Here is a 16,033-nt window from a genome sequence, read left to right as displayed (position 1 = left end):
ATTTGGTTTAAACTTGTGATGTATTTCTTGTGTACGACATTTCAATTGGTGAAACCACGACCACACTTAGGCTTCACTTCAATAACCATCTTACCAAGATACATCATACAAAAAGACACCCCTGTAGCGTCACATTTTATGATGTTTCAATCATAGGCATCATACAGGTTGACAAAAAGGGTGACGAATTTCGCAAACAACTTCTAGACTGTCACACACCATGGAGTAAACATTAGAAAATAAACATTTTGCAACACTCCTTTGCGATTACCTGTAGAGCGCCCTCTATACACCCTACCAAACTGAATAAGTCCGGATTTTCCTTTGTTGTCACTCATACTTTTTTCCATCACACATCATCACCAAGATAAGTCCTATAGCTTGTCAGGTATGTTCTTTTCTCTATGTTACACATTTCTTTCCAATCCAGATTGAAATATAATGTTTATTTAGTCAAATCCAGTTCTATCCTAGCATCATACACTATAGTTTCAAAGTCTTCGACACAAGCAATGTATATTTTGAAGATTTAAAAAATATTCATCTAACTTCTGTGTATGCTAAAATAAACAAATTCCACTGTATCTTACAATTTATAAGCATACTGAGATCTGTACATTTCATCACTCTCTTAAGATGCACCTGAAGAAGCTCTAGTTATAGAGTGAAACGTTGTACACAAGAAATACATCTAAGTCTAGACGAAATAAAATAACCAAGGTGTCTGCATGCTTCTTTTCAACAATTTTCCATTTTTCCATTTATTAATCCGTTTATGATCCATTGGAGATCTGCCCTGAAATATATATATACATATACATATACATATATATATATATATATATATATATATATATATATATATATATATATATATATATATATATATATATATATATATATATATATATATATATATATATATATATATATATATACACACACACACAGATGTCTTCATGGGAAATTACTGTGCTTGATGCTAAGAGCTGAGCTCTGTAAATGATAACACACATTACTTTAAGTACAAAGTAATAGCTGTTTCATGCATCCTGCAATCTTCAGACATTGATGAAATCATCATCAGTCTGATGATTGCTAGATTCATGAAACTTAACAGATGTTATATCACTTTTTACTGGAAGTAATTTGTGTTATTATTTATAATGCTCTGCTTTCAAAATCAAGCACAGTAATTTCCCATGAGAACATCATATGCCAAAAGATGATAGAAATTACACACCACATATGGATTTTATATCATTTCCTGAGACATTCAACACTTACTTCAGTTACATCAACAGAGAATAGTATGTAGCTTCTCACTTGTTTTTAATTTTCCTCTCACTTGCTTGGAAAACTTTGGCATTGATGCTTGAAAGAGGGTTCAGAGTCTTGAATTGAAGTCTGTTGTTGTTTTACTTCATGACTTACAAAGCAAGAATCATGAGATATATAGGTGGCATAGGGGTGTGCTGATACCACACAAAGACAATGGTTGTGCTTTAATCCAGTATTATTTAAAGGTATACCGTCACCTGTAACCTAAATATGCCCATATATGGTCAAAGGGGCGTTCCTTGGTATTCAAAATGCCAACGTGAGGGCGCTGTTGTTAAAAAGTGGCCATCCGCTTAAAAACTGTGATTGGTTAGCTTTTCTCTTTCCATGGTAACTGTGGCAAAATTGGAACAGGTGACAGTATACCTTTAAACAATAAAGCTCCCCACAGAGATGGGTATACCACGAGATTTTGACAAGTTCACCTAATGCAGAAATGATAGCGAGTATGTATATTTAGTGCATTGGTCAAAACCAAGTGGTATAACCCATTGCTGAGGTGGTGTATGGCCATTAACAGTATTTCAAAATTCTGGCATGAAACATCAAAAAGGAACTTTTTTCCATCTGAGAGCATCTATGCAATATCGTGAATATAACATGATTATTTTCCCGCCTCGACCAATCAGATTGCTGTATCTGCAACATCAATCTACATGTACCGATATAATATACCGGTAATATAAAATAATCATGGTCAAGTAGGCTTTCAGCACATGTTATTGTTCTAAAATGGCTCTCCCATGCAAACAAATATCAGCGTACAACATGTCAAAACTTTGAGCACTGTCACATGCAATGTCTTTGGCGAGATTTCCAGAAGACATACATGTAAACAAGTTCATTGCTTTCTGGCACTTTATAAGCAAACTATGTAAGCTGAGGTTGTAACCAAATTTATACAGACAAGGTAGTAGTAAAAACAAAATCGTCATAGCAATCATCAATTTTGTTTACAATGAGATGGAAAGTTTGTTGGGATTATTGGATAGTTAGAGATACTACCTAGTGTTACCTGTCATCTGTCTGAAATAAGACAAGGCATCATCAAGTGATGTGTTCTGATTTTGCTGTTGACGCTCACTGTGTAAGGCATGGTCCTGGAAGTGTCCATCTCCTGGATACCTGGCTGTATTTGATTCTAAGACGTATGGATTCTCTCGACTTTCATTGTCCGAATACGAGCCTAAGCCGCTGGGGCTCCCTTTGCCAAATTTGGACTGCGTGCTTAACGCATCTCTCTTCCCATCAACCACACTCGCTGTATCATGCTGCCCTGGGTGTTTTGATTTCCAACTCTTGAAATCCTCTTTCTTCTTTGAAACTGCGACTCTGTCACTAAAGTACTCCACTGGGGGAGCAAATTCAGCAGGACGTTGGTCTCTCAGATCATCATACAGTTTTGTGGACTTCTTCTCTCCTGCAGTAATCTTTCCTTTGTCCCATGGTCTCATGGACGCGGCTTGTGGCAGAGTCTCGTCTCTTTTCAACAGCTCTACCGCAGCTGGCCTTTCTTTCTCAGATTTTGATTCCAAATCAATCATGATGTCACCTTTCAGTTTCTTCCTCTGTTTGACTTTCTCGAGTCTTGCTTGGACGGCTGCTTTCCTCTTCTCTTTCAACTTCTCCCTGCGAAGCCTCTGTTCCACAGTCTCATCCCTCAGCATATCCAACTGTTCAAACTGCTTCTGACGTTCTGATTCTTCCTTGGAGAATCCAAAGTAACCGACGCCAAGGTGTCGGACTTCGTTGAACTTCACGTTTTGGTAGTGTACAGGTCCGACGGGCGCCTTTGCCGCAGCCTCCTCCTCCTGCTCCCACTTTTGTCGCAGCATCTCCCTGCGCATGTCTTGGGACATCAGATCTGGTTCTTCCGCTGTACTCGGCTTGGAAGATGATTTCAAATCACGGTCCATTTGCTGCAGATACGCCAAGTCCTTGCGCATGCATCTTCTAGATCTGCCCAGCGAGTCCACATAATCAACCCACTCTTCATCGGGGTCGGCAGCATCAGATAAATCATTGTCGTTAATATCTTCCTCATCACTGCCACCCTCCCGGCGGCTGCCGTGTTTGTCAATAATTTTCTGGGTGAAATCAACCATGTAGAGGTCATCATCCTCCGGCAACATCTTCCCCTTGGACATCTCGTCATACAAAGCTGCCTTTGCCTCCAAGGCAGATCTTGATTTGTCAAGATCATTGCCGGTTTCATCATTCAACTCCCTGTCTTTCTGCGCTCTCTTTTCAACACCAGTGTTCTGTTTGTTCCAAATGCTGGGCTTCTTTGGTTTGAGCTTACCACGGACGACATTCTGGTTATCTAATTTCTCTTTCTTGAATTGTTCTTGCTTTCTGAAAAGTTCTGCCTTAAGGCCAACGATGGAGGATGCGGTAACACCAATTTTCTTCTTATTATTCATCTTGAGACACTTACAATGACTTGAATGATTTATTAGACAGCTTACTCAACATCTGATAATGTGAACAAATCCTAACATTGAATCTGAAATCAATGAAAGGGACAATAATGATATCTTTTGATATTTCCATCACTTTTCTTTCGGAAATCATCTAAGTTTTCTTCAACTCCTTAAGTAAGTAAAAATGCAAAACATTAGCTTTGCAAACAAAAAAAAACACTGTTAAAAATATGCTATGTTATTGTTAAGAAGTAAATTTGGTTTAGAGACTGAAATTCACTGTTCAACAATACCGTTAGACATTAGCATACATGCACAGCAGGCTGTGTTGAAAAGTTGAACACAGCACTTAGCCTTGATTTTGGGAGCAGAAAAAGAAACTGCATTTTACAAATGGAACAAAAACACTGGGAAATACATCAAACATTCAGTGTTTCATCTAGGCAGGGGGATTCCCTCCTGTTGACATGTTGGCACCCCTTAGTAATTTGTCAAGGGGAGACCAGCCCTCCCCGAAATGGTGCCAGTCACACTGTAGAGATACAAGTAAAACACAACAAATGGTGAATTCTTCCAAAATTTTCTGGTAAAGGGGAGGGGGGATCTAGCTGCATGCTTGAACACAGTTTTTCAATATCAGTGAACAATTCGACATCAGACTATGGGCGAGCCAATGTATCTCACACATGCATAGTTTAATTATCGCATAGTATTACGTATTAACAACGACTCTGCTCTTTCAAGTTTTGGTGAATTGTATTAATGATGCAGTGACTTATGCGGTTATAGCATGCACAAGACGTCCCTGTACACATACATACCTTCACCGCTGCGCGCTGGTTCAAAACTCCGACACTGGATGTCAACGCAACAGCGAACGATGAGTCGAGTCGGAACAAAATCCCGACATGAGTCATGAGCGCGCACATCTGCAACTCTTGTTTTTGTTCTCTGGGCAGCAACGATCTTGGTTATACAGGTTAAGAGAAGACCGGAGGATAACACTCTAAGCCGTGGATCCAGATTGAGAGAACGCTAGGAGAAGAGAAAGAGCAAACAAACATACGTGAAATGAAACAAGAATCAGAATCAGACAAGGTTTTCAATTTCCTCGCTACAACATGCATAATGTCAACAGTGGCCATCGTGGCGACCCGCGGGGAGACGGAGGCACAATAATGATACAACGTTAAGTACCGTGATCAAATTATGTACAATTAAATTGTTTTCCGAGTGATTTTAATTTGTCACTTTCTTTGCTTCATGTTATGAATATTTTACGATGATGGTTTTCTTTTACATTTTGGAAACATTGTAGAAAGTTCTTTATTAAGTTTTTGCTCATATTTAACTTCTGTATATTTTCATGCATCTATTTATTTTTTATTATGGGCGTTTATGGCCTGAAATAAAGATTAATAATAATAATAATAATAATAATAATAATAATAATTTAAGGTGGTATGTGCGTCGAAAGTGCAAGCATTAAACTTTTTTGCTCAAAGTTTTCTCAAGGAATATTTGAACCATTCTCTTTCAAAGTCAAGGATAACAATCGCGTAGTCACGGTGAAAATTTTGGGGCTAGAGAAAAAAATGAACAAGATTTACCGATATTTTAAATTCCAAATGGCCGCTAACCCTGTAGCAACTCTATAGGGGAAAATAAAAGTTTCGATTTTCGAAAACTAAGACGGTGGAAAGTTTTCTTACGCCAAGAGCTTTAAAATGAACCCCCACAAGTGGTAGATCAGAAAAGAATTGTGAAAGAGATATATATAAGTTCACTTGAGGGTCCGAATATCTATCCCTGAGGCGCATTCTACCTTAATAAGCCAACTTTAACTTGAGCCAAATTTCAATTTTACCCTTTTCTACATTTTTGCTGAACTTGCGGTCGCTAATAAAAGGAAAGTAGGCAGTCCCTACCACTGTGCCCACCATATTTGGCGCAACATTTCAACACTGACTCAAGGATCGATCCGAAGTACCTTGTTCCTCGAGAAAATTTTATATGCGTTGGCTACGGCTGTAAGTGGTTGGGGGACTGGGCTGACCAAATATAGGCCTATTTCAATAAATTCCAAAATTGATTCAAAGAGCTCAGAAAGGGCACATGGATGTGCCAATTTGCTCAAGTGTAATTACATAGACACCATTTTCCCAGAATATTTCAACAAAATGCGGCCCCTTTTAATAAATCTTGGAGTAAATCAGTTCGAAAAAAATCACCTCACACTGAAATCAAGGGCAATTAGGCCTAAGGTAGTCTAGTCCCTGCCGGAATATTTTTTTGCCCTTCGGGATTTTTGGCCTCATGGGTGAAGGCCAAAAATCTCCGAAGGCATGTACTTCGGCAGGGACTAGACTAGGCCTAAGGAGAATAACAACTTGAAGAAACGCTTGATACACTCTTCTGCAACGTTTTTTTTTCGGTGATTACCTTTTATGATTACTTAACATATACTTTAACATTACCTTCAAAATAGCATGCACGCACAATGTGTTCTGTTCTCCTTGAATCCTAAATAAAACAACTTTTTTCTATGTGTATATTTATAATTGATGCAAAAAACAACTCCAGTTTCAGGCTGATTGCAGATACATGCCGCTACTGTGCTGTGTGTTGCAGTGATCACATAGGAAAACGTGTCCTTTTTCAAAACTTCACCGTGTATTTTAATATTTCGATAAAAAATGCTATTCATATCTCAATTCAAAATCAAATACTTGTATTCCATATTGAAAAGTAACCACATCATTCTTCTTCGTTTGATATGAAATGAAACTTGAAGCTATCAAATATGATATGCCGATTCTTTACTTAAACTTTTCGACTTTACGTAGTGCCGTAATTTTTAGTCAAATTTGGATGGGGGTGTCAGAAGTCTTTTGCCAGACTGGATAAGCTTAGTTATGTCAAAAATTGAACATTTTCTATAAACTGGTAGGTAAAAAAGTGCTTAGATAGGGGTTAAAAATTGTACTCACTGGAGTAGGCCTACTAAAAAACTGGCGTCAAAAGTATACATTTTCCTTTGTCAATGATGAGGTGAAAGGATTTAAAAACTGAGGTATATATGAGTATACTATGCCTATGACAGTGCCCGGCATGCCCCCCCCCCCACGGGGAGGGAGACTAACCGAAGCGGCAATACATTCGGCCACAGTCACGTGCGATCTATTCCGCTCTCGCACTATGCGCTGCGCCTATTGGCGCCTATGGGCGCATAGTCCGAGAGCGGAATAGATCACACGTGACCGTGAGCCGGCCTTTGCACTGTTTGCCAACGAATAAGTCACAAATTTCGCGTTGTTTTGCATGTAAACTTTTCTCGACAATATCAAAGATGGATCAGACTCTTTGTTTTCCCGATCTTCTGAACATTGTAAAGAAATTTTTCATCGGTGCAGTTTTCTCCTTGTCTGTGATTCTGTACAAGTTACACAGAGGTCACATGGCACAATCAGAAGACGTGATGTTTGCATTGGAATCAGAATCACGCGCGTCTCGGTATTTCAAAACGTCACACAATCTGATTCCAATTTAGATGCTAAGTCGCAAGGACGTTTCGCAAATGTAAGTCACAGTGCAGCAACAGTGTCATAGCACGCAGCTAGCTACCAACGTGCCTACGCCTTTGGAAAAACGGCTCATTTCGGACTCTCCGTCAGTCTTTTTCATGTGGAAGACAGACTCCAGTTTTAATACCGCCAGAAAATCGTCGACAAAGATATCGGCTCTTGTAATACATCCAGTTTGTTGTGAATTGTGCTAATCTGAACCCTCTGATCGTGTGAACGATAAACATATTCGTCCTTGACCTAAAAGTCGCTTGTACTGTAAACTGTCGCACGGAAGGCACCTTGGCGCACAGTGTATATACGGTAGGACGTACTTTCCGTTTTAATTTTGAAATAATAGTCTTCCTCAGGGACAAAGTCACTCATTTTAAACTTTCCCTCTTGTCTTGCCTAGACCCTATACGTCGCGTACGGCCTCCGTGCCCCCAACCCCACGGTGTTGGAGGCACGGAGGCCGTATAAAGCGACGCATAAGGTCTAGGCAACTCTTGTCAGGATAACGATACTTATTATGTACGTTAATACGTGTAAAAATTACGTAGTGTGGGACTAGTAGGAGCAACAACGTCCAAATCACTGACGTTACATTTAACATGAAAGGCTTTTTTGTCTGTTACATACAGTAAAGACCAAAATATGGTGAAAGAAGACTGAGAATGACGTTAATTGAAGATAAAGTGGAAGAAATATGCCTGTATGTAATCATGACGACACAAGTTTGGCAGAGCTATATCATACATTATATATTATTGCCTGAATATATGGGTTTATGTGTCCGAGAGCAGGTGACAATTTGCCCAACGCCAGGAGGGCAAATTGTCTCCTGCTGTGAGGGCACATAAACCCATGTATTCAGGCAATAATATTTTTATTACATGCCTCTTCACAGTTAATGCTATATGGCATTTAGTTACATGCAGGGCCTTTTCAAACAATTTTACCATTATCGACCAGCATCAAACAGATTTTAACGAAAGTCAAAATAGCAGCGCACATGGATATTTTACATCTAGTGTTAAGCGTCTAGTTTGACGTCGAAATGTCGAAGGGCTTCACTGGACCAGGTAAACATGGAAACCGGCCCTCTAACATTCCGGATGTTCCTATTCAAATCAATGCACTGATTTGCACTCACATCGAGGCATAATGGATATTCTAGTCTGGCCTGCAGACCCATTTGGTCATGTGGTTTTATGTTACAAATCATCATTAATCAAATACCGATCTTATCATCAACATAGTCAATCGTAGTAGGTGGAAAGTCAGCATCCTAGCCATGTAACACCCCAAGCCCCAGTCCCAGCAATGCCTGCCTCCCCCCCCCTACTGATAAGAATGGACCAGCCATAGCTTGAAAGGTCATGCTAACTGGCTTTTACAGACATCAACCTCACAACCCCTAGTGACCTGCTTCTTAGCTTAGTCAAAAGATCTTCTGAGAAACAGTTTTTGCAGTTGCTTCATACATGCCCTTTAAGCTCAAAAGGATTTTATTTAGATTTAGTCCAAAAGGTCATTAAAGAATGGTTTCACAGTTACGTTCACTTTAGTGGATTCAGTGAACAGTAGTCTTTCAATGTGTATTTTGAAAAAATATCCATTAATATACAGTGTTCAGAAAGGCTGATTTAGTGATGAGCAAACATGCATTTTTACACATGCATTTGTGAAAATGCATTTAACATGCCGTTTCACACTTGCTGTCTTGATTTTGGAATTCTTTGAAGTAGAACGAGAAACTGTTCTAAAGACAATATAATACTTGAAATAATTCAATTGAATGAATCAAATGAAACTTTAAAGCCCTATTATATCCTGTACACTGTAATGGTGCTCATTATGCCTGTAGGTTTGTAAGAAAATATAGAATCCCCCATGCTTGTGAAATTGGCTTCTAACGACCAATATTTTGATAAACGTTGATGTTGTTTTACAATTGCATCTGTGTTTGATATTGCAGTCTGTTAAATCCAGTGACATGTTAATTTAATATCGGTAAATATTTGGTAATGACCTTCTTTTACAGAACAAAAATAATGAAAATGTCATCAAAAGTTACAGCTGGTGTCCAATCAATTTTCAAGTCTAATTTGATGTGTGTAATGAACTGATTTTATTCTTGTCAGAGAACGTACCCCATATACAGTAAGCAATAGTAATGGCAGCAATAGTAATGGTTTCTCATCAAATTTTTGATCAAATTTTTGCACCCTCTCTGAAACGATTTTGAATCAGGTTATTCTATATGTGTGAAATGTATTGGAGGAATTAATGCAAAGAGTATGGAGACATCTGTGCTTATCATTAACCAAAGTGTTTTTGCTAAGGTTGGGGAATATTAGTAAGTGATTTTGGAACCCCAGTGCTGTCCTCGTATCTGATTGCATTGATATACCAAGGGGAACCCCAGTAAGTAAAATGACAGGGGAACCCTGGTAACATTTACCTGCTTACTGCTGTTAGCAAAAACACTGAATCATATCAAGTTGTGTGTCTCATGTGCATTGTACCTCCACTCTGGTGTTATGTTTTCTCATTGGCAAGAATGCCAAGTGCAAAATCTGAAACAGGAATTATTGAATCAGATGATCTTTGACAAAAATTATGATGCAGTGTCAGAAATATTTGCTAGTGTTTGTGAAAATTTACCTTTTCAAGTATAATAATCCACTAACATAATATTCCTTATTTGGCGAAAAATGTCAAAATTATCTACTGGTGAATTACAACAATTTTCTGCACAGCTGTTTGTAAAGTGAAATTGCCATGTTTATTTTATCAATTTTATAAATCAATTTAATAAGATCTGCATAATATTGTAAGGTCAAATATTAACCAATTGTATCAAAACAGCATCTTTAACCCTTACCCAGCCAAGTTCATATATCACCATCAGGTCAAAGTTGGTTAAAACCATCGGGGCATAACATGTCCCATATCATATCATTATAACAAAGACTTGAAGTTTTGAATGCTCCTGAAAAGAGAATACTGTCAATATGATATTTACTGACTAGACCTACCATAACATACGCGTATACCAAGCTAAGTAAGGAAAACACATTGAGATTTGGCTCAATACCATTTTTTACTGACTTGGCTGATAGGCAAGTGATACTTTCTGGCAGGATTAGGGTTCAAGGTGTTAAAAATAGCAATTTACTTTAATGGTGATAATAGACCAAACTCATAATGTATTTTTGATATTTTCTTTAGGTGAACATCAGTACATCATAATTTAGCTGTGTTGGGTGAATAGCAAAGATTTGAAATGAATGCTGATGATGAGCCTGATTCCAGCCCATCCATACATAACTCTTCAAAGGCAGGTGTTTACAATCTGCAAGGAGGATGAAATCGAGAGACTTGAGGCTCTTGTAAACGATGACATAATCACAGTGAGCTTGAAAATCAAGGTGGGAAATCGCAGCTGCTTTTCGTGCGTCCATGAAGACAATATACAGAATGCTATCGAGGTAACGCCACTTCACGTGGCAGCTGCTTGGGGTAGCTGGCAGTGCATACAGTTTTTGCTGAATCAGGGAGCTCAGGTGAACTTTCACCTTAGTGACTCTAGTTTCTATGACTACCAGCCTCTTTACTTGGCGGTCAGCAACGCTTACATGTACAATATGCTCCACAAGGACCTAAGGTATGTGAAAAGCGTTCGTCTCCTCCTGGAAGCGGGCGCAGTGGTCGAGTATCCCGGTATAACAAGTGCTCGCGGATCACTCCTGAATATGGTCGTTGGCTGGAACTTTGATGCTGAAATTGTGGAATGCCTGATCAAGTACGGGGCCAACATCAGAAAGGTGGACGATCTTGACCGCACGGCATTGCATTATGCCGCAATGTTTGACCGAGATGCCCAACACCAACATGTGCTAACGCTTCTTAAGTATGATCCAGACATCAACAAACAGGACATTCACGGCAATACGGCACTATCATATGCAGCTTTCAGGTCTTCAGTCAATGCAGTTCAAGCGCTGTGTGAAAGCGGAGCAGACCCCAATATTAAAAGTTCAAAGGGCAACACTTCATTACATTACGCCTGTCGTCATGGTAAAATGAGCATTATTACCTACCTACTTGATAAGGTTGAGGACATCAATGCAACCAACCATGATGGGGAGACTCCGTTTGATTTTGCTGTGAAGAATTTGTCAGTATTTGCCAAATGCCTAGATCTTGCAGAACCCGATTCTGATCGTGTGAGGGCGGTCTATCGCTGCTTCCAGAATATCGTGAACCACGGAGCCATAATGAACAAATTTTGTGGTGCCACACTGCAGGCTGGCTTGGTACGATCGCAAGCCACGTATTTAAGTGATGTTGTTGCGCTTCTTGTAAACAGCGTCCCGCATATCGATCTCCAAAGCGTCGTTGTGCAGCTTCCCAGTGACATCTCGTACAGTGCGGTCGCATTTTACGAACAACTGCTGACCATGGGCAAGGAACCAAGAAAACTGCTACATTTGTGCCGCTGTAGCATTCGCAGCTATCTTAGAGGACGATGCCGTGCCGTCATTCAGCATTTGTATCTTCCGGAACATCTCAAAAACTACGTTCTCCTTGACTACCCTCAGTATGATCTTTCCTAAGTATCAAAACCTCAAGTTTATACATACATAACATTTCAAGCTTCATACTTTTATCAACATCCTCATATTGTATATCTTTTACGTAAATTGGATTATTCTATTATTACAAAGTAGGGGAATGATACACCTTTCAGATGTCAAGTGTTGCAAGTGTTGAAGAGATCCATTCCATGGTAGCTGTAAAGAAGACAGGAGTTTCAACATGCAAAGTTATTTTTCAGTACTTTTATAACATTTTCGCCAACCTGTGTTTTTTCTTTCTGCTTGCACAGCAACCATGAAATGTAAATCCAACTGCAACTTCGTGCAAATGTACTACAGTTATTGATGTATCAAATCCTGCATCATTACTTGGACAAGCTTAGTGTCCCCACTGATACTTATTTCTTTTTACGCTTTATACATTTACAATCTGTCTGTAAGGTAGTATGCCTCTCGAAACTGCAGCACTCAAATTTTTGCTCAAACTTTCCCCAAGGAAACTTTAAACCAAGTTCATACCAAATCATGAATAAAAAGTAAGGGGATCATCATACACATTTTAGAACTAGAGAAAAAAATTACCCAATATTTTAATACTGATATTTAAAATTCAAAATGGCCGCCATCCTTGTGTTAACTCTATAGGGAAAGAATAAGTTTTCAACGTTCACAAAACCAAGATGTGAAAGCTTTACTTTCTCCAAGAGAGTCAAAATTAGCCCTCACAAGTAGCAGACCAGAAAAGGATTAGAAAAATTTGAGAGTTCAAATATCTGTCCCTAAGGCGCATTCTACCTGAATGGGACATTTTGCAATAGCTCTGTTTGCGCTTTCAGGTTTGTTACTAAATATAGCTGCACGTGTGCGACATCGGACACTGCTGCTTGAAATTTGGACAAAGTTTATTTTTGCATGTGTGACTGTTGGTGCAGCTTGTAGTCTGAACCATAAATTAGTGTGCCTTTTTAGTATCCGTTGTAACGCTAGCAGGTTTTATTTTCGCCATTCTTGCGGAAAATGCAGACAAATATTTATTTTTGTATATCAATAAAAAGAAAAATTTACGTCATTTGCGAACAGCGCTATTCCAGGGTCTAGGTTATTGTTTACAGTGAAACTTCTTTCCTGTTGTTTCCTGCACTAACAGTGCACCATCAGTATTCATCGTGTTTTCATTTGTTCTGTTGGATTACTGACAACAATTTTGTGCGCATTCAAACAGTCAGTGTAAGCAACATGTCTCTCAGAAAAGTAAAAGCATTTTCGTGATTTTTGCAGAAAGACAATTCATAATAGGCCAAGAAAAATAAAAAGTTTGTTTCTCATTCTCGCTCGCGTCAATTCAGACCCACTGTGTCAACCTTTTTTCTGCTCATGAGCAAATAAAATGAAAAATAAAAGCAAAAATATGTGACGATAGTGCATAACACAGTTCTGTATAAAACAGAACTGTAAACAAATTAACTCAGTGACACTAACATTCCATTCAGAACTGGACACGTTATATTAAGCTGTCATAACTTTGCGTTGCAGTAAAATTCAAACCGCAGAAATGTTGCTACATGGTATATAAAAATACTAAAGCAACACTGCTGTGCATTTATCTCTGCATTCATTCCTGTGTTGTTTTCATGTTTTTTGCGTGTTCTTGTTGGTTGAAGAATAAAAAAAAGTTGAGACAAAAAAAACCGGCGTCACCACATCATTTTTGCAATATATCTAGGATGAGAAACAAACTTTTTATTTTTCTAGGCTTAATCGCCTGAGTACATGGATTTTAGACAGAAGGTTGTCATTTGCCCCACAAAAGGAGGTCAAGAGATCTCCTGGCAAGACCTGCAAACCATTGTATCCATCGAAAAGTATGTTTATTACTTATTGGCATAGGCCAATGTAGTATGGTTCACCAGGCCATCAAAGTCCCTGGTTGTTAAACTGGCATTAAAACTCTTTTGTTGCCTTTGTAAAATATAACAAAGACAATTTTATCAGTCGTGAATATTTTTATTTATTTTTCCTAAAATTTTGATCCAAAACTGTAGCCCATAGAAAACGCTGCCCATTTGGTCCAAAATTGTCAAAAGAATTACGAAAAAATGTAAAATGTTGCACAAAAATTTCGGTGGGATAAATTACAGCACTCAAAAGGTTAAGATCGAGGCTTTCCCTCATAAATAGGGACCAACAAAACAGTCCAGAGACAGTGGGCAGTTTGCTCATGGTGACATGGATAAAAATATTGTCGTAACAGTCTTATTACTGAAAAATCAAATTTTACTTGAGGTCTGTTGGTGAAGTGACATCTGAAGTCTAATTACAAAATGAAACAACAAAACAACAAAAGAGTGTCTTAGAGGAATATGCTCTGTGACTTGGCAGATTCACAGCTCTAAAATTTATACCTATTCACTCCACACTTTGTTTTCTATCAGATTTCAAATCCATTGAAACTGCACTCTCTGGAATATTTCCCTCTAAAGATACAGCAGTCGTACAGGACAGGTGAAAAATAAAGAAAAAAATTTTGTCCCTTTTTTGTCATTTTTAAGTAAGGACCCCAAGAGCAAATGCAAAACAATCCATTGATATATTGTAGTGAGACCTTCTGATAGCATTGTAATTTGTGGAAAAGAGTAAATGAGAAAGATCTTCAATAAAACAATTTCTCTACATGTACATATCTGCAAAAAAACCCAACCTATGTTAGTTATGGGTCCTAAGTTCAACATCCAAACAGTCCTAGGAAGAGGCAATCTTTCAATTTTCAGTAAGAAGTGTGGGAGCCTAGCCATCCACAAAACTCATACTAATGGCCCAGTGTTGCAGCCAGGAATTCCAAAGGAGGGGACACTGTGTCCCGCTAACATTTATTTTGGGGGACATTTTAATATTTTGGGGACAACGTATGTCAGTTATCAATCAATTTTGTATTCTTATGTGATAAATTAGTTTCATAAAACAAAATTCAAGATTACCGGTACTTGACCACGTCGCTGAGCTTGAATTTCAGGCAATCAGAGCTTATTCTGACTGCAAACAAGTTATCATATTAAGTACCAATTACTTAAATATAAGCCTCAAACTAATCGTGCAAAACAAGTTAAGGCCATCGTCAGCAATAGATATTACTTGCAGTCTCAACATAGTCGACTCATGCATGCGCCCAAGCTAGGTGACCCGCAGAACTCAAGAATGCGGGACAATGGGTTCTGTTTTTGGAATATTGTCGCAAGGGCGCGTCCTGGCTGCAACACTGAAGGCCCTGTCACACCATGACGACTTAGCCGGCGTATGCCAACCTATGAAAAATTTGGTGAATACACTGGGCGTACGTCAAATACATTATGAATAAGTTGTGTATAAGTTTAGAGCACGCTGAAGTATACTGATATACGTCATAGTACAGTGAAGTCATCGAATTTGTGCATGCACAAAACTTTTCGACATTTGCCAGTGTATGGTTTGTACGTCCTGCACACGCCGGCCATAAGTTGTAGGTAGATTATGTGCTTGTTCACACGTTCACACAAGTTACTTGTAAGTTACTCATAAGTCAAAATGTGTCAAGATAATTGTCTAGCGTACCCAAACCATATTTTTAACCTATGAGTATGTTATGAATACACTATGTATATGCCCAAACTTGAAAAATACATTGTTAGTTCAGCAAGCCAGCGTTTTAGGGAAATTTTGATATGTCAGGGTATGCTGGCTAAATTGTCACGGTGTGACAAGGCCATAACACAGGTCTATGGCTTTTGCAAAGGCCTAAACGCGTATCTGATGAATTGTAAAATTTCAATTAAAGGTATCTTTGTGTATGTGCGGTTCAAGATATACATGCATATTACATCACAATTAATTCAGTTTCGCAAACAGGATCATAAAGGCCTATTCAATTTAAGGAAAACATCAAAGGTTTAATGTAAAAGTTTTGCTGCCAGTCTGTTCTCTGTAGTTTTCATCTGTTCTCATTGAAAACAAAAATCTATGTTTTTATGAATTTTGACACCATTGGTACATAGAATCATTTTTGTCAAAACCCATTCATAAAGTAGAACTCACAATACTTTTGTCCCATATGGAACTTTTAAGTGTT

General features: G+C 38.5%; 2 protein-coding genes across 4 annotated transcripts; one reads left to right on the top strand and one right to left on the bottom strand.

The window, feature by feature from the left end:
• Positions 1 to 1,319: 1,319 nt before the first annotated feature.
• LOC139115641 (coiled-coil domain-containing protein 174-like) lies at positions 1,320 to 4,811 on the bottom strand. The gene is made up of 2 exons (XM_070677920.1): positions 4,586 to 4,811; positions 1,320 to 3,847 (listed from the first exon to the last, which is right to left on the bottom strand). The coding sequence occupies exon 2, from the start codon at positions 3,762 to 3,764 to the stop codon at positions 2,343 to 2,345; it is 1,422 nt and encodes a 473-aa protein (XP_070534021.1). The 5' UTR covers positions 3,765 to 3,847; positions 4,586 to 4,811; the 3' UTR covers positions 1,320 to 2,342.
• Positions 4,812 to 7,307: 2,496 nt separating this feature from the next.
• On the top strand, positions 7,308 to 14,610 carry LOC139115639 (ankyrin repeat and SOCS box protein 18-like). 3 transcript variants are annotated; one of them, XR_011548148.1, is made up of 3 exons: positions 7,308 to 7,651; positions 10,565 to 12,834; positions 12,891 to 13,003. XR_011548148.1 is itself a non-coding variant. In XM_070677918.1 (3 exons), exon 3 carries the CDS (start codon positions 10,624 to 10,626, stop codon positions 11,950 to 11,952), a length of 1,329 nt encoding a protein of 442 aa, XP_070534019.1. In that variant the 5' UTR covers positions 7,351 to 7,651; positions 7,972 to 8,042; positions 10,565 to 10,623; the 3' UTR covers positions 11,953 to 13,003. The 3 variants fall into 3 exon arrangements, 2 of the variants coding, with proteins under 2 accessions (XP_070534020.1, XP_070534019.1); XM_070677918.1 differs by adding an exon at positions 7,972 to 8,042 and having other exon boundaries at positions 7,351 to 7,651; positions 10,565 to 13,003; XM_070677919.1 differs by having other exon boundaries at positions 7,320 to 7,651; positions 10,565 to 14,610.
• The last annotated feature ends 1,423 nt before the right edge of the window (positions 14,611 to 16,033 follow it).

Source organism: Ptychodera flava, chromosome 17 (genome assembly GCF_041260155.1).
Source record: "Ptychodera flava strain L36383 chromosome 17, AS_Pfla_20210202, whole genome shotgun sequence".
NCBI lineage: Eukaryota > Metazoa > Hemichordata > Enteropneusta > Ptychoderidae > Ptychodera > Ptychodera flava.
Note: the sequence above shows the minus strand (reverse complement) of the source record. Positions and strands in the feature narration are given on the sequence as shown.

Excerpts from the sequence above, each read along its gene's own strand:
- LOC139115641 (XM_070677920.1), bottom strand. The coding sequence starts at position 3,764 with ATGAATAATAAGAAGAAAATTGGTGTTACCGCATCCTCCATCGTTGGC.
- LOC139115639 (XM_070677919.1), top strand. The coding sequence starts at position 10,624 with ATGCTGATGATGAGCCTGATTCCAGCCCATCCATACATAACTCTTCAA.